This window comes from Cinclus cinclus, chromosome 20 (assembly GCF_963662255.1).
Source record: "Cinclus cinclus chromosome 20, bCinCin1.1, whole genome shotgun sequence".
In the NCBI taxonomy this organism is placed as follows: Eukaryota; Metazoa; Chordata; class Aves; order Passeriformes; family Cinclidae; genus Cinclus; species Cinclus cinclus.
Genome location: NC_085065.1, coordinates 1809459 through 1835238, shown reverse-complemented (window position 1 = coordinate 1835238; position 25780 = coordinate 1809459). Strand labels below are relative to the sequence as shown.

The 25780-nt window shown below is 57.5% G+C and overlaps 1 protein-coding gene across 1 annotated transcript; it reads right to left on the bottom strand.

Moving 5' to 3' along the window:
* Window positions 1-18956: 18956 nt before the first annotated feature.
* Window positions 18957-24938, bottom strand: LOC134052056 (TBC1 domain family member 24-like). The gene is made up of 7 exons (XM_062506254.1): window positions 24836-24938; window positions 22750-23785; window positions 22330-22488; window positions 21906-21969; window positions 20546-20641; window positions 20081-20345; window positions 18957-19102 (listed from the first exon to the last, which is right to left on the bottom strand). Exons 1-7 carry the CDS (start codon window positions 24936-24938, stop codon window positions 18957-18959), a joined length of 1869 nt encoding a protein of 622 aa, XP_062362238.1.
* Window positions 24939-25780: the final 842 nt, after the last annotated feature.

The window sequence follows — 25780 nt, the reverse complement described above, 5'->3', positions numbered from 1 at the left end:
TCACTCTCATTGGGTGGTGAGCAGCACCAGGAGTGGCAGAGAAAAATAAAACCATGGAGCTGATGGAGAGAGTCCAGATGAGGCATCAGGATGATCAGAGGGATAGAGCAGCTCTGCTGGGAAGAAAGGCTGAGAGAGCTGGGGCTACATGGTGATCTAACTGTGACCTTCCAGGACCTGAAGGAGCTACAGGAAAGATGGGGACATCCAAAGGATGGAGGGACAGGACACAGGGAATGGGTTCAGACTGACACAGGCCATGGCTGGATGGGATATTGGGAATTAGGAATTGTTCCCTGGCAGGGTGGGCAGGCCCTGGCACAGGGTGGAATTCCCAGAGCAGCTGTGGCTGCCCCTGGATCCCTGGCAGTGCCCAAGGCCAGGTTGGACATTGGGGCTGGGAGCAGCCTGGGACAGTGGGAGGTGTCCCTGCCATGGCAGGGGAGCTGGTACTGGATGAGCTTAAAGGTCCCTCCCAACCCAAACCAGTTTGGGATTTTTTGGTTTATAATGGTGTGTTGGGCATTGTGTTTTACACAGGCAATGTTGGAAAGCGTAAAGGAAGAGGCTTTGTGAGTTTGAGCCAGCCTTGAGCAGCCAGAGCTGGGCTGAGGCTCAGCCACAAAACCGAAGGCAACAGAATAAATCACCCGTGATGGAAATAAAGTGCCTGAGTGGACAGCTGGTGCAAGAAGGGGTGAAAGGTGAGGGTCTGCCAGCAGCCCCTGTGATGCCAGCAGGGCTGGGTGTCCCCAGGGTGCAGCTGTCCCACAGCAGTGAGTCAGCTGCCCACAAATGGCACTGGGCATCCTCTCCCCAGGACAAGATCAGAGCTGCCAAGGAACAGGGGAGGGGGCACCACAGAGCTCCTGTGCGACAGCCTGTGGTAGCTGGGACCCCCTTTCACTTTCCAGGGGGAATTTCCCCATGGACACTTGCCTTGTGTTCTCTAAGGGGCAACAAATACCCCAGGAGGTGTTGGTCAGTGAGACCCAGGACAGTGACACTGACAGTGACCCAGGACAGTGACACCCATGGCCTGGCTGAGCCCAGGACACAAACTGTGCTGGAGCATCGAAATCCCCAGGGAAAGAGGAAGCAGAGTGGATATTTCATGTCTTTATTCGCAGAGAGCCACTATCAGTGAAACCTGCTTGACAAACTGCCCCCACGGGACTGCAGAAATACCTTTTCCATCTGCAAATGGGCTGTTAATAGGAGAAGATTTAGAGGCTCCAAATGGAGCATTTGATAAAAGTGTGTGGGAGCAAAGTCCAGAGCCTGAGCTAATTCTTCTCTGCTGGATCAGAAACACTCTAGTCTAGACTCTGGCAGGATGCAAACAGTGCCAGAGCTACTGCTGGGGAGGCTCAGGGAGCTGCTGGGTCACTGCCCCAGCCCTGCTGGCTCTTTAGCAGGGGCTCTTTATACCCAGTGGGGGCTTGGCTAAAGCTCGCTGATTCATAAGACAAAAACACGGTCTAGAGGATAGATGGTGTTGCTTCAGCACTGGGAAATCTAAGATGAAGGCCAGAAATATTTTAAAATTAACTCCAACAAGCACAGAGATAGGGAAGGAAGCTAGGGCTTCTTGCATGTGCCAAAAATAGAGCACATCAAGGAAAACAGCCTGGAACAATGGTGCAGGAAAAGCTTATCCCCAGCAGCAAAGTAGCACAGGTTTCTTTATATTGCCTGAAAAAACCCCAACGAAACAAAGAAAAAACAAAACAAAAGAAAACAAAGCTATGACCTTGTTCTTGATCCTGATTTTCAGCTTTCCAAAACAGCTCTCCCAGAGCCACCAGAGCTGCTGAGGGTGGAGGTGGCTCACCTGGCCAAGCAGGGCTGGCCCACATGTCACTGCTGATGCAGTTCAGTAGAGAGGAGTGGAAATGCAGAATTTAGTCTTCATTGCAACAGCTCCATAAATGGGAGCAACCTGAGGAACCTCATGGTGAAATCACCCCTGGGGCCAGCGCAGGCAGCTCCCAGCTGCTGGGGAGGTGCCAGAGCTGATGCCATGGGCAGGGTGAGGTGTGGGAGCTGGCAGCAAAGGCAAAGAAAGGTCCTGGTCCAATCTCTGTCAGGATCTGCCACGGCTTCCTGAAAAATCTCTGGTCACATCTATCTGCAGACAGTGATGTCCAACTGGAGGGTGCTGCAGATGCTTGCACACAAGCAGAGAGATTATAGAGGAAAGGCATTATAAAATATAGTTTAGGGCCTGCTGCTCTAGCTAAGCTAGCAGTTAGCTTGTAACTTCCCACGTAAAAAATTGTAAGAATAAAAGCAGTTAGCACAAGAAACTATTCTAGTAAGAGAACCATTTACACATGGAATAAACAAGAAATCTGTCCCATAAGAATCACTGAACAGAACACGTAAACTAACCAAAATTAGAAAGCTTTGACAGACATACACCCCAGCCATTTACCAACCAATAAACTGTCACTGTATTGTTAATTAAATCTAGTTAGCCAATTAAGTCTAACACCATGACTTCTGATATTCCCTATAAATATGAGCTTTGTGAATAAATAATTGGCTTTTTCTACATGAAGAAACTGAGTCCCCTATGCTTTATTGCAACATTGCAGGAGGCACCCCTGGCTCACTTGTCTGGGTGGGGGCCCTAGAAAATCACTAAACCTTTCTGCAAACCTGAGAGGACGGCAGCAGCGGGTCAGGCACTCAGGCAGGAAGGAACAAACACAGCCTGAGGGAAGTTTGGGTAGGATGGGGTGGGATGGACAGCAGTGGGTCCAGTGGGATGCGCTGGGATGCACAGGGAGCTGCTGGGTGTGATGGGATGGGCTGGGATGGAGGGGCCTGCTGGAGTCCAGGAGGGCTGGAGGGGACAAGCAGGTCCTTTGGGCAGTCCCTGGTAGCCCAGGGTGAGTGTGGATGTGGTTCAAGGACAGGAAGAGTTCCGTGCCAGCAGCCCTGGACAGGATGTGGCTTTGCCATCACTCCTCTGTCAGTGTGGGCAGAGGTGGGAGGGACACCAGGGACTGCCCAGGGGACACTGCCCAGGGGACACTGCCCAGGGGACACTGCCCGGTTCCACACCCCAGCCAGTTCCACTGCAGGGTTCCCACACCCCTGGGCAAGGTGGGCAAGGGAGCCTCTGGCTTTGGGATGTGCAGGAGCAGATCCATGGGTCCTTGGAGCCCTCGGCTCCATGCTGACTGTGCTGGGCAGAGCAGGGTCCATCAGGCTCTGTCCTGTCCAGGGCTGGGCAGGGCTGCAGGTTTGAACCTGCTTGCCTTTAATTGCTCCAGCCCAGCCAGGTGAGTGGGAACTCTCCCTGCCAGCCCCAATTCCACGGATGTACAGAGATTCCATGGATGTACAGAGTTTCCATGGATGTATGGATGTACAGAGCTTCCGTGGATGTACAGAGTTTCCATGGATGTACAGAGATTCCATGGATGTACAGAGCTTCCGTGGATGTACAGAGTTTCCATGGATGTACAGAGATTCCATGGATGTACAGAGCTTCCGTGGATGTACAGAGTTTCCATGGATGTACAGAGATTCCATGGATGTACAGAGCTTCTGTGGATGTACAGAGTTTCCATGGATGTACAGAGATTCCACGGATGTACAGAGCTTCCATGGATGTACAGAGCTTCCATGGATGTACAGAGATTCCACGGATGTACAGAGTTTCCATGGATGTACAGAGCTTCTGTGGATGTACAGAGTTTCCATGGATGTACAGAGATTCCACGGATGTACAGAGTTTCCATGGATGTACAGAGCTTCCGTGGATGTACAGAGTTTCCATGGATGTACAGAGTTTCCATGGATGTACAGAGATTCCATGGATGTACAGAGCTTCCGTGGATGTACAGAGCTTCCATGGATGTACAGAGTTTCCATGGATGTACAGAGCTTCCATGGATGTACAGAGATTCCACGGATGTACAGAGTTTCCATGGATGTACAGAGTTTCCATGGATGTACAGAGCTTCCATGGATGTACAGAGTTTCCATGGATGTACAGAGTTTCCATGGATGTACAGAGTTTCCAGCTGCTGACAGACACAGCCCCTCACAGGCAGCAGTGCAGGGTGGGACAGGGACCATGGGAAGCACCATGGGGACAATGTGAGGTGCCCCTGGGCACCAAGGCTGCAGAGACCAGCTTGAGATTTGCTGCCCTGGGCTGGGGTGATGCTCAAGGGACCTGCTGCAATCAGGACACCACAAAACCCTGGTGAGTGCAGTATCGTGAGGATTGTGCAAATATTGTGATTAACTTCACCTTGAATCTACATGAAGGGGAGATTTTTATCACATTTACTGACAAAACAACTTTATTTTTTTTTCGGGGCAGGGAGGAGGAGGATGAGTAACTGCTGGAGAAGAATTCCTGAAGTGATTTCACAGCAGATGAAAGCAGCCAGATAGGAGCTGCTGCTGCCTGGAGCAAGGGGACCGCCACCTCCAGCAAATGCTGAGCATGGAGGACTTACAATTCCTGGCGACTAGGACACATTTTGGATTTCTGTCTGTCTGATACAGGAGCACAGGGCAGCACGAGGACGTGTCCAGCTCCAGGGGCAGTTCCAGGGCAGCACAAGGACATGTCCAGCCCTGTGGGCAACTCCAGGCTCTGGCTGCCTCCTCCAGCAGCTCACAGGGTTCATTTGAAGGGCCTGGGCTGGATCCCTGTGTGCTGCTGGCAGGGTGTCCCTGGAACTGGCACAGCCTGGGAATAGCCCTGCACTGGGCTGGGGGGTTCCTCTGCCCCCACTGCCAGGGCTGTCCTGCCAGAATTCCCCAGGGAGCTCCATGGAGGGGACAGCAGGTGCCCAAAAGGCTGGAGGAAGACCGTGACTCACGAAGATGGGATGGGTGGCATTTCCCTCCGTGAAAGCCATGGCAGAGGACTCTGGAGGAGGCTGGAAACAGGGAACACATCCAGAGCTGAGGCATCACCAGGGCCTGGATCGGCCCAGGGGTGTGGAGGAGACAGAACTGTAAAGCTTCACACCTCGTCTGCATCGCCAGCCCCGGGATTGGCAAAGCCTGCCCGGGGGGATTCCACAACCATCCCACCCCCGGAGGGAGATGGGCTGGGATGCAGGGCCATGGCAAAAACCTCACCCCACTGCACCCACGGAGCACCCAGGGGCTCAGCCGACCCTACAAAACCTCCTACCCCTTCTGTGGCCCTGCTTTCCTGCTATAAAATACCTCACGTTCACCTCTGTTTCCTCTGGCAGAGGCTCCCTGGGGCAGAGCCCAGCACCCAGCATGGCCAGGGACAGCTGTGGCTCCAGGGCCACAGGGACTTCGTGTCTTTGGATCTCCTCTGTAGTTTAAACATTTGTGAATGCTTTGCAGGAAAGATCTCAGTGTGCCTATGGTTCTGAACAGAATAATTGATTTCATGAAAATATAGCTCAGGACATGAAAAGGTGTTGGGGCAAAAACATAAAACATTTGGTAAGTCCCCCAAAACAGCAGAAGTTAAACCATTGTTCCCAAAGAGTTTTCTTAAGGATAAATTTGCTTCTACCTCAATCTACCACAGAGGTAGATTGGTGCATTTTTTGGTGCATTTTTTTTTTTTTTGGTGCACCTTTTGGTGCATTTTCTGTGCATTTTATCACTGGAGGAGTGTGGGAGAGAGATGAGATCAGTGGTGGGGAGCTGGGGACACTCAGGTGTTGCCTGTCCTGCCCACAGGGTCTGCACCAGGAATTTGGGGGCAATCCTGGGCTTTTTCTCCACTGGAAGAAAAGGTGTCCTCAACACATGGGTGTGCAGGGGCGCCAGCCTTGCTGGCAAGTTGAACATTTCTGGGGAAGGTCCGGGTCCTTTCCCTGTGGCTGTTTGGGGTAGTCCCTGGCGTGTGCTGGCTGTGCAGCACGGCAGGGAGTGAAAGGTGGCACGGGTGGCACTGCACATCCAGCGCATCTGGAATGCCTGGAATGTCACTGGAATGTCACTGGAATGTCACTGGAATGTCACTGGAATGTCACTGGAATGTCACCCCGCTGCCCCGGGGAGCAGGGGGGCACAGCCCCACCATCCGCAGTCCCCATTTATTGCACAAGCCCCGTTTGGCAACAGATGGCCGAGATAAGGGCAGGGAGCAGCCCTGTCCGGCCGGGAGGGATGGCAGGGATGGCTGTCCTGAGAGGTGACCCACGGCTGGGACTGCTGCTCGTGCCTTGGAGTCTGCAACCCCCTAAGAAAACCCCAAAAAAACACCCAGGCTGCAGAGCTGTGGCAAGGAAACAAAGAGAGCTGTGCCAAAGCAGGCAGGGGATGGGCACTGCCCCACCTGCAGCCCTGGCACGGGCAAAGAGGGGAGGAGGAGGGAAATGAGATTTCCAACCAGCTCCAGCCAGTGAGGGACTTCTTCAGCTCCCTAAAAAGTGGCAAGGTGGGGTCGGGCTCCTGGCCTAGTGACAGGCCAAGGGGAAGTGGTTGCACCAGGGCAGGGTCAGATTGTGTATTAGGAAAAATTTCTTTGCTAAGGGTGTTCAAGCAGTGGATCAGGCTCCCCGTGGAAGTACCGGAGTCACCATCCCTGGGAATGTTCACAAAACAAGTGCATGTGGCACTTTGGTACAGTGGCATCAGTCAAAGGCTGGACTTGATCTTGGAGGTCTTTCCCCACGTTATTGATTCTGTGATTCCAAAGAGACCTGTTGGATCCTCCCTGCATACCTGCTCTTCTGCAGAGACACAGTTTTGTTCCCTGGGGTGGACATCCCTGTGTTGGGCTGTGCTAATGGGGTCACTTCATGCAAACACTGCGGATTTCCATCACCTCTGCTCAACAGCGGACCAGGAGCAGCTGACACAGTTCTCTCACCGCTTTCCCAGTTTACTGCAGGGTACATTTTTTCTGCAGGGTCAGCAAGCCCCACTGGGGGATGCCCTGGGAGAGGGCTGGGGCAGAGGAGGAGGGGGCAGGGAGGGACAACTCATCTCTGGGCAGCAGGAACCCCTCCATCTTCATCCTCTGCTCAGCACAGCTCTCCCCACAGTCAGGGGAAGCCCTTAGAGCTCACAGAGAGGGAACCTCTCCATCTTCCACCCAGGTTCAGGAGCTTTGAGCAAGGCTTGCAGTTGGATGGGGCTTTTTGGAGTCTGGCTCAGGTACTCTGTTCCCACTGTTCCCATTAAAATTAATAATTCCTAACTATCCTAGAGGTCTGGACTGGAGTCACAGGAGTGCTTTGGAAAGGCTGGGACCCCTCATCAGTTTTGGCCCAGGTATATTCCCAGAATTAGTGAGTTTTGGTGGCTGTTTTCTCTCTGCCATGTTGTTTGCCTCCAGCCTGCAGTGCCCTAAGAGCAAGGAGCTCCTCATCATTTTAGAAAGTCAATTTAGTGCAGTAATTGCTGTCTGGGGAGCGTGTTTGACCATGGCTCCAGGATCCAATGCCCTGTATAAAGGCTTGTGCTGATTGTCACATGTGGGAACCCCTCCCCTTCACCTCAAGGCTCCCTGGTGCCACCCCCTCCCCTGGGGACAGGTGATGTGCTGTTGGGGGTGCAAACCAGCACCCCAGGAGTGTGCAGACAAATCCAGGCTCAGCTGTGCTCCAGCCCTCTCCCTGCACCCCTCAGAGCCTGGCTGCCCACCCCACTTCTGCTCCATGGCCATTCCCAGATTCCAGCCCTCCCTCCCTTTGCTCCTGGAGCGTCCCTCACTCCATCCTGGGGCTGCCCCTGCTCCCCCCAAGGAAAGAATGCAGCTTTGCAAAAGCAAGGCAGGAACAAAGCAGAAAAAGAGCAGTTTGGTATTATTTTCTTTTTCAGGCCATTTTGAATTAATTAAGGAATGTGATCTAAACTATAAATACCCTCCTTCACATATGATTTATGGCCTGTTTGTTCTGGATTGGTATGTGCTTAATCTCTAATTGTGAGCCCACCATCTGTTTTTATTGATCTGCTTGCCAGGAGAGTTATTGCTCTCCTTGGCCTTATATGGGAAAATTAGGTATGTGGTGAGGAAGCCAGGGCCAGGGCTGCCCTGACGTCAGCCTTGGAGCCGCTCAGGATTGTGCTTCCCAACATTGCTGCTCCTGCCAGGCTCCCTGCACCGTGTGAAACTGCAGCTCAGGGGTCCCAGAGAGCCCCACTATCTGCAGGGGCATCAGCCCATCCCAGCTCCCTCGGCATCAATCCCTTCACTGCCTGCAATGGGTTTGCTCTTCAGGAAAAAAAATAAATAAATAAATGGTGAGAAGAAGAGCCTGGCGTGGCCTTGGTGTTTTTGGCTGTAAATCGGGATTCTGCCAGCCCAGCCTGAGTGCTTTCAATGGTGGGAGTGTCTCCGTGAGAAAACAGAATTTATTCATGGGACATGGAGGGCTCGGGTGTGTTATTAAGTGGAGAGATAAATAAAACCTGAACCCAGCCCCTGTGCTCCACATGGCCAGAGCAGGGAGGGGAGGATAAGATCTCCCAGGAACATTCTGAGGCTTAAATGCACATTTTGAGACTTAAAGGAAGCCCGTGGGTTTGAAGGAAGAAGTTCAAAGCTGGGAAGAAGAAAGGCAGTGACACTGCCACACGGGAGCCGCCCCCAAAGGGAAGGGGGTCTCTGTCCCCTCCACCAACTGGTCCCAGTGGGGCCAGATGATCCCTCTGTCTCCCAGACCCAGCTGGGCTGTGGTGGGAGCCCCAGTGAGGGGTGGGATGAGGCTCCCTGGGCACTGCAGGCACCCAGAACTGCTCTGGCACAGGGATGGGGACCCCCAGGACCCCCAGTCCCTGCCCCGGGTCTGCAGGGAGATCCAGGAGATTCAGCCCCTGGCCTGTCCAGGGACAGGGACAGAATGGGGACCATCCCCCCATGGGGACCCCCCAGAGATGGGGGTCACACCGAACCCCTGGCTCTGCATTTGTGTATCCAGCACAAAATGCCTCAAAACACATTTGCAGTCAGGAAGGAGCTGTTGTAATTTGCTCAGTCTCCCACATCCTCCCGTGGTTATTATTTTAAGCCATTTCCCTGATTTCAGGGCCCAGTCTGGAGATCCCCATTCCCAGACTGACTGATGCCTGCGATGACAGAATTTCTGCTGTTGGGCAAATTAATTTCCCATGGGATTGTGGCCTAATACATAAATATAAAACTGACACATTTTTACTCGGTTGAAAGGAAAATAGCTCCAGCTCCAGCTCGCATGAGATAACGCTCACAGGAGATAAGGCAGCAGTTGGAGTGTGAATTGCCATGTGGATCCCATTTTTCCCACAGATCCCCGGTGATGTTTGCTGGTGGGGCTGTGCAAACCCTTGATAGTGCAGTGCTTTGGTTCTGCTTCATCTCACCCACGCCTGCCTTTCCCTGGGCACAGCACGCGGCTGGGAGAGTGGGAAGTGGGAGTTCCATGGCCCAGTGTGGCTGGAATTCACCGAGGGACCTGCCTGGAGCTGTGCTGCTGCTGGGAGAAGCAGGGTCAGCCCCAGACCTGAAGCCTGGGGAAGGGGAGCAAGCCCCTTCCCACAGGGAAGAGATGGACAAACAGCCAAGGTCCATCCGGATCCAAGGGATGTGGATCTCCTGTGCCCTTCCCCAGAGGGGAACCATGGTGAAAAGCATCTGGGGAATGGAATGTCCCTGGCTTTGGGCAGGGTTGTGCTCAGGATGCTGGAGCTGCTCTGATCCAGTGCTGCGTCCCTTTGGGCAGGAGCAGGAGGAGATCCCAGCCTGGGGCTGGCCCCGTGCCCCAGGGACCAGGCTGCATTTGGAGCTTGATCTCAGAGCCCTGGAGCCATTTGCTCATGCAGCAGAAATGAGGGTGTTTGATCCTGACCTCAGCCCTTATAAATAACCCAACCAGGGCCATGCAAGCACCCAAAACCATTTGTCCCTCTCCTCTCCTCTCCTCTCCTCTCCTCTCCTCTCCTCTCCTCTCCTCTCCTCTCCTCTCCTCTCCTCTCCTCTCCTCTCCTCTCCTCTCCTCTCCTCTCCTCTCCTCTCCTCTCCTCTCCTCTCCTCTCCTCTCCTCTCCTCTCCTCTCCTCTCCTCTCCTCTCCTCTCCTCTCCTCTCCTCTCCTCTCCTCTCCTCTCCTCTCCTCTCCTCTCCTCTCCTCTCCTCTCCTCCCAGCTCCCCCATTGCCCTGGGAATGTCCCCTCTCCCCTAGGATGATTAAATCCTAAAGAATGTGTGTGAAGAAGGAGCAAGGCAGGAGCACACATGGTGTAGGGGACTGGAACAAGCAGGAGGATTTATCTGCACTCTGCAACCCAGGCACTGCCAGAGGTCTTGGCTTGTTCCTGTGTCCTGGCAGAGCCATCCCATCCCATCCCATCCCATCCCATCCCATCCCATCCCATCCCATCCCATCCCATCCCATCCCATCCCATCCCATCCCACCTCTTTGCTCGGGGTCTCTGTGGTGTCACAGGTCACAGCAGCTCATTCCTGAGCCTTCCCTTCTCCAGCTGTGCTGTGAAGGTCCCCCAGGGATGGCTCTGTGGGTCACTCTCTCCTGCAGGGACATTCCTGCTGCCATTGGTGGCTCTTTGGGCACTGCCAGGCCCCACCAGCCAGGGGTGACATCTGCAAAGGCAGCCTGGGAGCTGCAGTGAGGAGAGAGAGGCACCTCATGGGCTGCTGGGAGCACTGGGGGAACAAGAGGTCTCCTGGAGGCTTGGGCCGAGTGTATGTGGATAATCCTGGGACAAATTCCCTTGTATTTATATCTGGAGCATTCAGGTGTCTCTGGTGCCTGAGTCAGAGCTGGCCAGAAATCAGCTCAGTGCCTAAATCATCAGTAAACCCATATTTATTGTCCAAAAGGGCACCAATTAATATTTTTATAACAGGAAAATACGAAATCCAGAAAATAGAAAGGGAGGATTGCTTTGTAAATGTCTGCAAAAAAACTTTTACTGCAGAGGCTTAAACTGCTCCGTTTCCCTGCCTGCCTGTCTGCTGCCTCTAGTCAGCTGGAATATGCTGACCACTTCCTACCAGCCTCAACTGAGACATTAAAATGTCAAAAACCAAAAATGTTTCATTCTTGCAAGAAAATCTGGGAAAGAAGAGACCAGACGCACATTTAGGCTGCCATCAAGAGAAAGTCATCAGTGTGAGCTCAGCCCCACTGCCAGACATTGAAAAAATGCATAAAGGAAAGAAAAAAAAAATTAAGTCTCAGAGGTTGTTTGAGGTGGGAGCCTGATCCTGCAATGCAGCTGCTTTCCAGTGTGGTTCTGCATCTTCCATGGATTCCCCATCCCTGTGGGTTCAGCCCCCCTGAGCACCTGAGGCCACATTTCCAAAGGGGAATGTGCTTAGAAGTGGTGCCATGGGCAAGCAGCTCCTGAAAAGTAGATACGAGCAGAAAATGCCAGACCTGGAAGGATTTGTGCTTTTGCAGATCACCCTGCCTGCCAAGCACGTGCAATACTTAGAAAGAGCTCTGGGGTGGATTGCAAAATCTGCCCCGTTTGGAGTGGGTTTGGAACACTTAAATCCCTCTTTAACTACCCAGGAAATGACAAAGCTGTGGGAAAAGAGCCGGGTTGGATTCAGGCTTGGGACATTTCAAATTGTTGCACACGTTTTTTTCATGCAGCTCAGCAAAACCCTACAACATCCTGCCACAGCTTTCCTTGTTTCCCTGAAATTTCTGGCACAAAAACTGGACACTGCAGCAGATTCCAAGGCTCAGCTCCATCCACGTTTGCCCCATGCTGGAGGGATCTGGTTTGGATGACTCTGCTTTCAAGTTTATAGGTGACAACTCCATGGGAATTTTAGAAAGCAGCTCCTCCAACACTTGGTGTTTTGTCCTCTGCAGTGATGCCTGTGGATGGGCACTGCCAGGGATGCTGCAGTGCAAAAAGATTTGTCTAAATTCCACAGCCACACGCAGTGCCACTGCTCAGGGAATGCCTGGCAGGGATTGCTGGGTGCCCACTATTCCATAGGGACCATCTCAGCTGTGAGCTCAGAGCAGGGAAATCTCAGAGCTGAGCAAACTGCACTGGGGAAAGGAAATAAAATAAAACATTGGTGTTCTTCCAGTGGTTAATGAGTAAATATTGAGTTGTTTTGAGGTTTTTTTTGAAGGAGATGTTTATGAGGTTGTAGCTTTTAAAACAGAACATTGAGAGCCTTTGTATTGAGTCCAGGTCATTCACAAGGGGAGGTTACACTTGAAAGGATCCACATGAGATTTAAAAGTGTTTGCTTGAAGCCACAGCAAGAAGGGAGACCCGGGGAAAGAATCAGAGGCATCTCCAGAAATCGCTTTGGTCCAAGCTACAAGCAGTGAAATGCCAGGTGTGGGTTCCTGTAGGGCATTTGTGACAGCAAATCTTGCAGCCACAGGCCAGGGGCTGGCACCTGACCGATGTCACTGCAGCACACAGCCCCGGGCAGGGCAGGGCAGGGCAGGGCAGGGCAGGGCAGGGCAGGGCAGGGCAGGAGCCCCCGGGCTGAGCCCTGCCTGGGGAAAGGATTCGAACCTGAGCAGTGGGAAAGCACAGCTCTCCCCGGGAGATGTCCTGGGGTTAGGATGGGAGGCAGGGATGGAGCAGGGATTTTCTTGCAGAAATAAACCACTTTTGACATTTTAATGTCTCAGTTGAGGCTGGTAGGAAGTGTTGCATCCCTGAGCAGGGACAGATGAGCCAAACATCAGCTCCAGCATCTGCTGAAGCTGCTCTGCAGCCTGCAAGGGGATTTAGGTGAACCACAGAGGGGATGAGGGCTGTGTGGGCTCAGCAATTCCCTGAAAGCAGGGAATGTTGTGGCTGGGTGCACGCAGGAAGGAGGAATGTCACTTGCAGCCCTCAGCTGGGACAGCCTGGCATCCCCTGCAGTCCCAAAGCTCTGCAGGTCCCGGGGGTAGCTGGTGCTCCTCATACCCCTGGCAGAGCCAGCGGGGTGGGGACGAGGCAGGCAGGGATGGATGTGTCTGGGATGTGTCTGCAGGGCTCTGTGGGGAGCCAGCAGGACCCGGCGTGCCCCCACAGCTCCAGGACAAGGCTGCTGCTTCCTTTCAGCATCAGAGCTCAGCTGAGTGTGCCAGGGGGCTCCCAGCAGGGCAGAGCCCCAGGACAGTATGGGGTGGCCCAGGGCAGCTGATCCAGCACAGCAGGAGCTGGGCTGGGCAGGGGTCCTGCTTTGAGCCAGCCCAGCCCAGCCCAGCCCAGCTCATCAAGCCTCCCTCCACTTCCCTGGGCACATCCCTGGGATGTCACAGCAGCTGCTCCTGAAGGGCTGGGCAGGGTTTGAGTGCTGCCCCCCAAAATGTGGTCAGCACTGCAGCAGAGCTGGGAAGCTGTGCACACCCCTGCAGCTCCAGCACGATTCCTTTGCTCTTTCCCCGTGGATTCCACCCAAAAATGCTGTCATGCTTTGTCCTTCCCCATCACCTGATAGAAAATCACTGTCTTTCCTCATCCCTGACAATCAGTGATGCAGCAGCAGAGCTTTGGGCTCAGAAGCCTTCAGTGAAGCAGTTTGGCTTAGAAACCTGTGTGCAGAAAACTGGAGCCACAAAAGTGGGAATTCCTCCCCGGGAAGCAGGTGGGAAGGGGCTGCCAGTTCCTATCAGCCATCGGCTGTCAGGGCCATGAGCAGCAGATACTGATTTCCTCCAGGACCTTCAGACATCAGCCTGAGTGAAGCAGCTCATTAAAAGCAGCTAATTGCTGCAGTCATTTGTGAAATGAATTTTTCAAGGTTAATTTAGTTTAGCACTGAGAAGCCTCCATTTAGCTCCAGAGAGGGTGAATTGCATTTGCCACACATCCCTCCCTCCATCTCTCCTCTATGGACAGGACACCCAGGACTGGGAGCTCAGATCTGGGGCGTTCTCAGGGATGGCTGAGAGGGAGTGCCCTGAGCTGTGATAGGAAGCCCAGAGGATGCAAAGCACTGGTCCCAGCATGGCAAGGTGAGCAGCAGCCCAGCTTGTCCTGTGCTTGATGCAGACATCAGCTTTGTTTTGTCAGGAGATGAGCAATCTCTTCAAAACTTCTTTCTACCATTGCAGGGTTACTGGGGAAAAAGGAGTCTGAAATGTGATGTGCTCAGTCAAGCTTTGCTGTTCACCTCCCTTATCCCATTTCCCCTTTGCTGTGGAGTTTCCACAAACAAACCTCCCTGTCTGCTGGACTCCCAGATGTCTTTAAAGACAGCAGGGACAGTGTGTGGGGGTAAAAGGGATATTTGCTGCAACTGGGATGGTAGCCGGTGTGGAATCATTTTCTGCTCCTTGCAGACTAAAAGCAAGCCCAAGGAAGAAACAAGTGCAGAGCCCTTTGTGAAGCATCATTTCAGGTCCAGGGGGGCTGTGCCAGCCTTTGCTGCCTCATTGTGGCACAAAGCAACCTGGGCAGGGGTCTCAGTGCTGTGGGACACTGACCACAGGGTCTCTGCCCATACAGGAGCATTGGGGACCTCAGTCCATCGCTCCACTCCTGGTGCATCATCAACCACATCCCCCATGAAAAGAAACAGCTTCAGAGCCCAGACTTGCCCAGAGCTTGCTCCAGAGCTGGTGGGGCTGCACATGTCCCACCTGAGCACAGCCCACCCTGACACCGGCCTGGGGGAAATCAGCTGTTAAATGGACGCATCCTGTGTTTGCAGAGCAGCCACCAGCTGTGACAATACAGATGTTTCCTGTCTCCCTGGATCTGCAGAGAGCCTTTTCCCAGCTGGACGCAGTTCCTGCATTTGGACTCCATGTCGGGGATCTCAGCCACCCGATCTCAGCCAGCGGGACGTGCCTGGGCAGTGACCAAACCACCCTGCCCAGGTCAGTCCTGGCCGTGGCCAGCCTGGGAGGCAGCTCCAGGGAGGAAAGCCCAGCTCTGAGCTGCCCTGGGGAGTGATGCCAGCCCTCCTGGAGAGTGTGAGCAGACCTGAGCAGGATGTGGGATCTGAAGGTAGGCAGGAAGATCCCCTGTGTGAGCAGCATGGAGGATGTGACTGTATGGACTCTCCTTCCTTGTTGAGTCTCTGTCTTTTCCTTATCTGGACCCCTGGAGTCGAGTGGGACTGCCTCTGGGAAATATAAAGGCAGGTTCAACCCCTTTCCTGCTGGGGCAGATTGCAGCTGGGGGAGTCCTCCCAGCAGCTTTTGCTTTCCAAAGCTGCTGCGCTGCAGACAGGCTCTGAGCCATTCCCTTTCCTCCCTGGCCAGCTTTTGGGGCTCCATGGCACGGGCTGAGCTGAATGGGGGGGGTTAGCCCCGAGTTTTCCTCCTGAGCTGCAGTAAGCTCTATCCTGACCCTCCCCAGGAACAAAGCTCTGGAGCAAGGCCATGACCATGGCCTCACCTGGACTGACCTGAGAGCTTTCCCTGCTGCACCTGAGCCAGGAGCAAATATTTCCTGAGATGTCTCATGCATGCGGAGCTGGGGCAGGCCCTGGGTAAGGATGCCACCCTCAGTGAGGATTTCTACCTGCACTGTTCCCGATGAACTCCCTTCCTCCCAGCATGGAAATGTGCAGGCAAATTCCTTCCTGTCAGATTTCGAGCGATTGGCTTTGCATGGAGCAGGAATGCTCCCTGTCGGAGCAGCAGGCCAGGCTCCTGGGGCACGGGGACAGCTGGATTGTCACCGGTGTCACCTCAGACAGCCCCTCCACCTCTCTTTGCCTGGTTTCTCCAGAGCCCGGGAGGATACAGGGCTCAGAGCAGGCACGGTGGGTGTTTGGGGACAGTTTTATGTTGTGATTGAGCTCAGGGAAGCCTGTCCTTGTCCTTGCAGGGTACGCAGGACCCTGGACAGGGATGAAGGACGGGTGCCGAAGCACAGACTGCCCTGTCCCTTGGTGTCCTGCGGTGACACAGCCCCGGGATCCTTCCCGCTGAGCGGGTACTGGATGCAGGACAGCTGTGCTGTGCATCTGCAGCTGTGGAGCTGCAAACTCTGCTTGGGTGCTGCGTGGAGGGGGCAGGAATTGCACCCCAGATCATTAATTTTCATTAATTTTCCTACCAAGCTGTAGGACAGCCTCGGTGACCCGCAGCCCCCCTGCCTGCCATCCATCCTGCCGGGAGCAGCACTACTGGCACTGGGAGCAGAGCCCCTCACCCTGCCAGGAGCCAGGGTGGATGCGGAGGATTCCCAAATCCCTCTAAACCAGAAGAGGTGAAAAACTCGCTGGAATTGAAGCCAGGAATGGACAATGCCGCCGCTGTTCCTGGAAATGCCACGTCAGAGCCAGAGCACTCAGCAGCCACCTGCATTTCCCAGCCTCGACCGTGCAATCCTACCCACAGGAGCGGAGCTGTGGGGAACGGGGCTCTGGGAGAGCACCGCTGACACATTCCTGACAAAACTGGGACGAACTTCCCAGCAAAGGCCAAGGGGAAGCAAAGAGGAGAGGAGGAGCAAGAGACAAAAGCACAAGAGGAGCGCTTCAGTCTGGCAGCCGGAGTGCTGCGCTGGGTAAATCCTGATTTACTGCAAGACTTCTGGCAGATGAGGAAGGAAGAGAGAGGAGTTTCTAAGAAGTGACGGCTCCCCGAGTCTTCTCCTTTCTTCCCTGGCCTGTTTTGTAACCCTGCTTGAGACGCTCAGCGGGTTTGGGGGGATTTTGTGCTGGATTGCTGAGCCCCGGTGCCCACCCTTGCCCCTCAGCTTGGGAACAGGGCTTTGCCAAGCTCCTTGCACTGCCTCTCACTCCTCATGGGAGCCTTCATCCCACCGAGGGGACCCAGTGGACGCAGCTGAGTCATGGGTGTGAGCTCTGTGCTTTGCTCCAGCAGGGTCCATGCCAATGTTCAGGCTGGACTCTGGCTACAGCCGTGCCCTGTGGCCAGGCAGGAGCCCTGGGAACAGCTCTGCTGCTCAGGGAACGGGATGGAGTCAGCACCCAGCCCAGGGCTCCCACAGCTGCGGGTGAAGCCCGGCAGGTCTGCACACGCTTTGCTTTTCCACCCCGAACTGCTGCCGGAGGTTTCCATCCGAGGAAGCCCAAGAGAGCAGCAGCTGCATGTAAATCAGAGCGGGATTGGTGGCTGCCAGGGAATTCCCACGAGGATGGGGAAGGGAGGCCTTGGGAAGGGTCTGACGTGCCCTCGGCTCCTCCCATCGCACCTGCTGTGCCCGGTGCAGGTGCCCCGGCTGCCCATCCCCTCTCCGGGCAAACCCGCTGCTGTTTCTCCCGGCGCCTGGGGATGGCATCACGTCCTCACTGTTCGGGGCGCGAGGTGAGGAGCTGGAGGCTTTTCCCATCCCCTGCGCCCTGAAGGACGTGCTTGAGGCTTGTTTGGGTGGAAAACAGAGATGCCACGTTGAAAGCCGAGCTCTTCAGGCATTTCCAGCCTCAACCCCGGAGCTGGGGGCTCGGGGAGCTCCTGTCCCCACGGCTGTGTCCTGCTGCCGCTGGGGACACGGGCAGGGCGTTCCGGACGAGCTGTCCCGGCCCGGGCTCGTTCCCGGTGGGCAGCGCCAGTTCGCATCCCGAGCCCAGCGATTCCTGTTGTTATTTCTTTATTCCGGCTGGCCAAGGCAGCAGCTAGGGGCCCCCACTAGAAGCTCCCTGCTCATCATAACTCGGCACTCTTTACACATTTTAACAAATAAGGTCATCAGCCTTCACTAATTGCTGATCACATAGCTTTATTAATGTTTACTTTTTATTAATTGGCATCCAAGCCCTGTTTTTCTGGGAGTGTCCTGATCAGTCACAGGAGCAGCTCTTCCCTCCTTTGAGCCTTTGGGTCGGCTCCGTTTGAGTCAGTGGTCAATGAGTCAGTGGTCGCACTCCCCACTGCCAGAATTCCCTCTCCTCGAGTATTTCTCATTCCCTCTGATTCCTTTCCTGGCGGCTCTGGCCCAGACACCCCATTCCCAGTGTGCCAGGATACCCCGCGGGGGCTCTGAGCCATTCCTGGTGTGCCTGTGCCCGTGGGAGCTCTGCCACCGCTGCTCCTGCTGTGTGCCCTCCTGCCAGCGCTGGCACAGCCCCGGGGCAGCCACAGCTCCCGCCCCGAGGGGCCGGCAGGGCTGGGATGAGTGGGAGGTCACCCCACCCGGGAAAGCGTGGAGAGGTTCTCCTGCTGCAGTCAGAGGGATCCCTGTGGCCTCCAGCCCTCCCGTGTCTAACAGCAGCACTACATGCTCCCATTCCACGTTAAATCAGCCCATCCCAGTGGTCCATCGGGGAATCTCCTCCGTGTCCAGCCCTGCAGCCTCACACCAGCCCTGGGCTGGGGACAGAGCGAAGGGCTCAGCCCCACACGTGGGGTCCCCCCGGGGCTGTGGCTGCACCCCACAAACCCCAGGCAGGGCTTTGCCACCACCACTTCGGCAGCACTTCCAGCCAGGGACAAGAGTCTCTCCCGGTGCTGGGGGATCCCGGGAAGTCCTGGATACCCACGGGGGCTGCAGAACTCCGGGGATGGCTTGAAGGGCTGTGCTGGGCTTGGGGCCGGGGGGAAGCGGATCTGAGAATGTTTCTGGTGAGCTCTGGAGCTCGGTGTGAGGCTTTGCCTGGGCTCAGAATTCCCACAAAATCTGCCCGTGCTGCCACTGCTTTGCTGAGCCCCACTCTGCAGACAGGCCAGGGAGGTGTGAGGAACTCCAGGCTGGCTGCCCTCCCCTCCAGAACCCCAAACTGGGACACACTGGGTGGAGCGGGCTGGGTCTGAACTGCGGGAGGGGACCTCGAATGTCCCCGAGGGCAGCGCCTGCAGTCCCGGTCCTGGCACTGCCTCGCCCTCTCTCCAGAGCCCCGCGAGGGCTGATCTGATCTGATCTGGTCTGGTGTGATCTGGTCTGGTGTGATCTGGTCTGGTCTGGTCTGGTGTGGTCTGGTCTGGTGTGATCTGGTCTGGTGTGATCTGGTGTGACCGCGGAGGGGACGATGGAGAGTGGAGCTGCTGCACAGGTGGCCACAGCCCGGCTGGGGTGGCCAGCGCGGGGAGGGCTCCCCGTGCCCGTCCCCGTGCCCGTGGGTGGCACACGAGGGGCGTCCCCACGGGAACTACGCGCTTTGAAAGCCCCACACTTCCAAGAGCTGCACCTGGAAGTTCTCCTGGCAGAGCGGGGGGTTGTCGAAGGTCTCGCAGCGCTCCGTGTGTCCCCAGAGCAGGCTGGCGTCCAGGGACAGCGCTTGGCCTCCCCCTCCACCTGCAAGAGCGAGCGCAGGGTCGGGCCCGGCTGCCCCGGCCCCTCGCTCTGTGACCCCGGCCCCTCGCTCTGTGACCCCGGCCCCTCGCTCTGTGACCCCGGCCCGTCCTGACCCCGCTCCGGGGCTGGGAGGGGCTCGGGCTGTTCCTGCGGGAGTTCCTGGCCTGGGAAGGGACGCTCCGGCCCCGGGCTGTGAACCTCGCCGGGATTTGGGCTGTGGGGCCCCCCTTGGGGCTCTCGGAAGGTTCCCTGCACTGGAGGAAGGGGGGGCCGCCCTCGCCTCCCCGGACCTGAACCCGATATCCCCAAGCGGGAGCTCCTTGGGGAAAACTCGGGGTTTAACCCGGAGTGGGCCCTTCCAGCGCGGCAGCGGCGGGCGGTGGGTGCCACCCTGGGGAGGTACCGATATCGATCCCTTCTATCGATATCGATCCCTTTCATCGATATCAATCCCTTTTACTGATATCGATCCATTCTTTCACCGACATCGATCCCTTTCACCGACATCGATCCCTTTCACTGATATCAATCCCTTTTACCAATAGCGATCCCTTTCACTGATATCGATCCCTTCTACTGATATCGATCCCTTTCACTGATATCGATCCCTTTCACCCATATCGATCCCTTTTACCGATAATGACCCCCTTTGCAAACTCGACCCCCTTACTGATATCGATCCCCCTTATCGATAAGGATCCCTTCCATTGACATGGATCCCCTCTTACTGATATCGATCCCTTTCACTGATATCGATCCCTTTTACCGATAACAATCTCTTTCACTGATATCGATCCCTGTTACCGATATTGACCCCCCCCTACTGATATTGATCCCCCCTTATCGATACCGATCTCATTTACTGATACCACCCCCCCTTACCGATAACAATCCCCTTCACGGATATTGATCTCCCTTATTGATAACGATCCCCCTTAGCGATAATGATCCCCCCTTATCGATATCGACCCCCCTTACCGATAACGATCCCGTCCCGGGAGCCGGACATGAACATGGAGGCAGTTTTGGAGGGCAGCAGGAAGTGCCTGACGGCCAGGAACGGGGACAGGCGGCCTCTCCTCTGCGGCGAGGGCACGGCGAGGTGGTTGGGGCTGGAGCTGCGGCTGTCCCGGGAGGGGCCGAGCCGGGATTCGGGAGCGGGGGAAGGCGAGCGCGGCACGGCCTTGGCCAGCTCCGGCTTCTTGATGAACACCCACTCGTACCTCTCTGCCTCGGGGCGCACCTGGTCAGCGGGGCACACCTGTGAGCCCTGGCCCTGGGGCACCTCGCACCGCTGCGGGAAGATGCTGCTGCTGCTGGGGGGGTGCTGGGGGTGCTGGGGGCAAGTGCTGCGTCCAGGTTTGGACCCAGGCCAGGGAAGGGACAGGACGTGCTGGCAGGACAGCAATGAAGGGACAGACCCAGCCAAAATCCGTCACTTACAGTGAACACAAAGCACTCCCCTGTCCCAAAAAAGCCCGATGTGGCTCCGTTCTTCTTCCTTTCGCTCCAGTCAGAGGAGAGAAACGCCCCACACACCTTGGGAGAGAGCACGGGGACGGTCAGGGGATGGGAGCAGAGCCAGCCCCGGGAGCGCCAGGCATTGCCCCGGGCTCAGTAGGGCAGGGGCTGTGCCCCATCCTCTGGGGAATCAGAGCCCCAAATCCTGCTGTGCCAGCTCCATCCTGCACTGCCCATCCCTGGTACCCTGCACTGAGCAATCCCAGAGCCCCAAATCCTGCTGTGCCAGCTCCATCCTGCACTGCCCATCCCTGGTACCCTGCACTGAGCAATCCCAGAGCCCCAAATCCTGCTGTGCCACCTCCATCCTGCACTGCCCATCCCTGGTACCCTGCACTGAGCAATCCCAGAGCCCCAAATCCTGCTGTGCCAGATCCATCCTGCACTGCCCATCCCTGGTACCCTGCACCGAGCAATCCCAATGCCCCAAATCCTGCTGTGCCAGCTCCATCCTGCACTGCCCATCCCTGGTTCCCTGCACAGAGCCCACCCAGCCTCAGTGCCCAAGGCTGACCCTGCTGTGGACACCCCTGACCTGACCATGGCTGTGAGGCCCTGCTGAGGGCTGGGAACTTCTCCTGCCTCCACAGCCAAGGGATAACAGGAGTTAAAACCTTTAGGAAACAAGGTTTTCTAGGTCACCTGCCCTTCTCTGCACAAGGCCCCCGGGGGTGGCAGGTTTATCTCCACCCCACCCTGAAGTGTCAGCCTGGGGACATCAGCACTGCTGGTCAGTAAATCTTCAGGAGCCCTGAACAATTCACAGAAACTGCCTCCACTTTGGGATAAAGAATGGAGAGATAAATTAGGGGTTTATGAGGCACTCAGAGTCCCCAGGAAGGGCCCTGGCTCAGGGGCCTTTGCAGTTATTCCATAGCTTTCAGTAGGAACTGTCCTTATTTCTCTTCCATTTCCCTTGTGTGGCTGCTCAGGCAATCAGAGACAGAACCTGGCCTTTAATGCTTTGAAAGCAAGTCCTGGCTCAGACAAAGCATCTGCTGACTTCAGGAGAGTCTGCTCAGCGAGGACCCATGAGTCAGTCTGCATTTGCAATTAAAGTCTCACTCGTGGCCTCTCTCTCCCTCACCCACTCCTCCTGTTCCCCCAGCACCCCTGGCTGAGGTGTGTGTGGTGGCCAGAGGTGCAGTTTGTTCTGTTCTGGCAGCTGGGACAGGCCCGGGGTGGGGCAGCACAGGGACCACACAGCCCGTGAATGCTCCAAGAAGAGCCTGTGGGGTCACCCACCCTGTCCCTTCCCCAGCCCTGCCTGGGAAACGCTCACCTCGCCCTCGGTGGTTTTGATGAGCAGCACCGTGGGTTCATAGCCTTCACAGCACGTGTAGAACCTGCAGAGATGGACAAGGGGTGGGCTCTGGGGGAGCTGGAGCCCTGGGCAGGATGTGCTGGATGTCCCTGGCCACTCACAGTGGACCTGGCACAGTGTGGCATGTGGGGACATCCCTGCCTGGCACATCCACAGGGCTCTGTGTGCCCCGGGCAGTGCCCAGGTGTTGGTGGCCACCGGGCTCAGCCTCTGCCCTCTCCCCTAAGCCACACTCAGGACCCCGAATCGAGCCACGAGGGTCCCCAGCAGCCCCAGATGTGCCCCAGGTCATTTGTGTTGCTCCTTTTTCCAACACCAAGCCCTGCCCAGGGTTCCCCGTGTGCCCGACACGCCCGGTCCCGCTGGGCAGGTGAGGCTTCACCTCTGCAGGCTGCAGCCATCCTTGGAGGTGGAGAAGAGCAGCAGCGGGGGGAAGAGCGAGAAGCGCTCGGGGATCCAGGACCAGACGAGGCGCATCTCCTGCGCCGTGACAGTGCTGGAGCTGAAGTTCTGCATGTCCACAGCCAGGTGGAAGGATGGCCTGCAAGGGAAGGGACATCAGGCCAGGCCCTGTCCCCTAACAGGGTCCCCATCTCTGGCTGTACCCCGTTCCCTGACAAGGTCCCCAGGTCTGGCTGTACCCGCTGTGCCCTGTCCCCTGACAGGGTCCCCAGGGTCTGGGAGGACCCAGCACAGCCCTGGCTGCGGGAGGTGCCTGCAGCTCGCCCCGGGGTATTCTCCAGAGGAACTCCCATTTTGCCTGCTCAACCCTCAGAGCTGGGCAATGCAGAGCTCTCCTCACCTTCTCTGCACCACGGTGATGCCCCTCTCCATCAACGCCTTCCTGTTGGCCATCTGGAGAAGCCAGATCTCCTTGCGGGAAAACAGCCGGATGCCAAAGGCTCTCTCCAGGAGTTTGTCCACAGTGACGTGCTGGGCGATGTTCCTGGAGAAAGCCTGCAGCTCTGCCTTGATGTCAGAGCCCTGCAGCCCGGCCGGGGCCACCGAGAGGCGGAACTGCTTGAGCAGGGCCAGGGCGATGCGGTACAGGACCTTCTGGCCCTCCAGCAGGAACACGTCCAGCACCCGCACGGCGTAGCCGAAGGGCAGCCCGGGGAAGAGCCACGACAGCCACTCCGAGTAGACCTCGAGGACGTTCTCGGCGGCGCCGGCTATGAGCTTGTGGGCTGCCGGGCAGTGCTTGTTGGCCAGGTCCCCGAAGGTCATGCAGGAGGCCTGGTGGGCCAGGAAGGACTGGTCGATGTAGTCGGCGTGGGGAGCGTTGCTGGCGATGAGGCGAGAGACGCTCTCGAAGCACTGCGCCTCGTCCTCGCTGTAGTGCAGCAGCAGCGCCGCCAGCGCGGGCAGCAGGGGGCTGTGGGTGATGTCGGGGAACAGGGTGCCCACGCAGATGAGGATCTTCTTCAGGGCCGTGACCCCGTGCGGGTTGAGGCAGTAGGTGGGCATGGGGCAGCCCTCCAGGAACTCGGGCAGAGGGTGGGAGCTCACGCTGGGCTTCCCGAAGAGCCGGCCGGCCACGTCCCTGTACACGAGCGCGTCGGGGGTGACGAGGCGGCAGGAGACCTGCTGGATGAGCCGGGGGTAGAGCCGGGCCCGGCCCGCGTGGCTCCAGCCCCAGCAGCCTTCTCTCATCAGCCTCTTCAGCTCCTTCGGGGACCTGGCCAGGACGTCCCGCGGGATCTGCGCCGGCTGCTGCGGCTCCGGCATCTTGTCCCAGTCCACGAACTGCCCACAGCCCAGGCGGGAGGAGGTGTCGATGTCCCAGGTGTCGGCCGCGGACGTGACCACGATGGTGACCGGGGATGAGCCAAGCACCTCTGCAGGACAAAGAGATTTCATGGAACACCTTTCACCGCCCCACTGACAGCGTTTCACCCTGGCTGAGGGCGCTCTGAAGTCTCCCAGCCACGTCCCGGGTTTCTTTGCTCTCCCCTAAAAAGGGAAGGGTTTCAGGCTTTGCCCTCTCCCGCTCCCATCAGCTCAGGGCCCTGGAGAAGTGTGGGGCCAGGTCCCAGCTGGGTGTCGGTGTTTCTTCTCACACCGTGAGGGGCTTTCCAGCCCTCCAACAGCTCACGGCCCCGGGGCAGGGCTCGGGCAGCCGCCAGCCCGGGGCTGGGAAGAGCAGAGTCTGAGCTCCTCCTAGAGAGACGGGAGCGGCATTTCCTGGGGCTGCGGGAGAGCTCGCTCCAGGCGATCCCCGCACGGGCCACGGGAGCTGTCCCCGCGTGGGTGAGCTCTGCTGGGCACCGATTGACGGCCAGGGGCCAGGGGCCAGGGATAAAGTCAGTCAGCGCACTCATTAACCCTCCGATGTGTTCATCGTGGCTGGGCTCCGTTGCTGGGGGGTCCAGGACGGATTCTCACTGAGCCAAGGGGACACGGGGGGACAGCACGTGGTGGCACATCGGGACGCTCCCGGCGCCCGGGCTGGGTCCGGCTCTGGCTCTTGCTCTCCAGCTCAGTTTGGCGCTCGCCCGAGGCCGGCAGGAGCGGCGGCTCGGGCTCAGTCTGCTTCAGGGTTCAGCTGTTGGATGCGGTGGCTCGGCCCGACTCCCTGTCCTGGACACAGCCTGACCCCAGCACAGTCACGGGGGCTCCTGGCCACAGAAACCAGGCTGAGACAACACCGGCGCTGAATCAGGGGCTGTCTGCACCCGGCGATCCCCAGATTCACCTCGCCCTCTCCCCCGGGTGCTGCCCTGCCCGGGTACCGAGCAGCACCAGCCCGAGCCCACCCGACCGCCGGTGCCCCGGCCCCGGGTGCCGAACGGAGGCTCCAGCTCGGGGCAGGAATTCGGGTGTGCCCCAGCCCCTCTCTCTCCGCCGGACGTGTCCCGGCACGGGCGGGCCCCGCTCGGCGCACTCACCTCGCCCGGTGCCCGCGTCCTCGCCCGCGGCCGGCTCGGCCATGGGGAAGGCGGCGGCCGCGCCCCCGGGGGAGCGGGGCAGGCTGAGCCCCACCTGCAGCATGTGCCAGCTCGGCCACCCCTGCCGGGTCCCCTCTGGCCCCGGCCCCTGCCCGCGCTTTTAAGGTGAGGGCCAGCGCCGGCTCCGGGGTTTATTTGGGGTAAATACAGCGAGGGTGGAGCAGCTCCGCTCCCGCATCGCCCCTTCCTGCCCCAGATCCGCGCCGAGCCCGGCTGGGGGCTGTAAACAGCCCGTGGGCTGAGATAACATCAAACAGCCACACGAGCAGTAAAAGAAGCCTTTATTTTGCCGAGGATAACCTTCGTGTTCCCGCTCCGGGACTCGCTCCCTGCGCAGCTCCCGGGGCAGGAGGTGCCGGGGGCTGAGGCGGGCGGGGGCTCCGGGGCCAGGCCTTGAGCGGGGACAGCCCGGCCCAGCGAGCGGGGCTGGCTCCGCTTCCCGCTGGGGCCACCCGGGGACCCGAGGAGAGGAGCTGCGAGCAGCAGGGCTGGGAAGCCGGGACAGATGGACGCTGAGGACAGGGGGACACCGGGGTGGCGGGGAGAAGCGACCCCCGGCTGCCCCCGCCGAGCGCTGTCGGGGCCGTGCCGGCCGCGGGTGAGCGGCGCTGCTCCAGCGCAGCCCCGGGGAAATTCGGGCGGTGCGGCCCCGCAGCCCCCGCGCCCCCCGGCTGCCGGCGGAGCTCAGGCTGCGGCTACTGCTGGCACGGCTGCGGGGCTCCAGCGTTCGCGGTCTGCCCCCGGGGAATGGTTGGTACCGATGGATTTTAGTCTCAGAACGCGCTGCAGAGCTGCGGACTGAGAGCTGTATTCATGGACACAAGAGCTGAGCTGGAGGAAAAGCAGCTTCCAGCAGAGGCTGGAGCCTCCAAAGAGGCTCCCAGG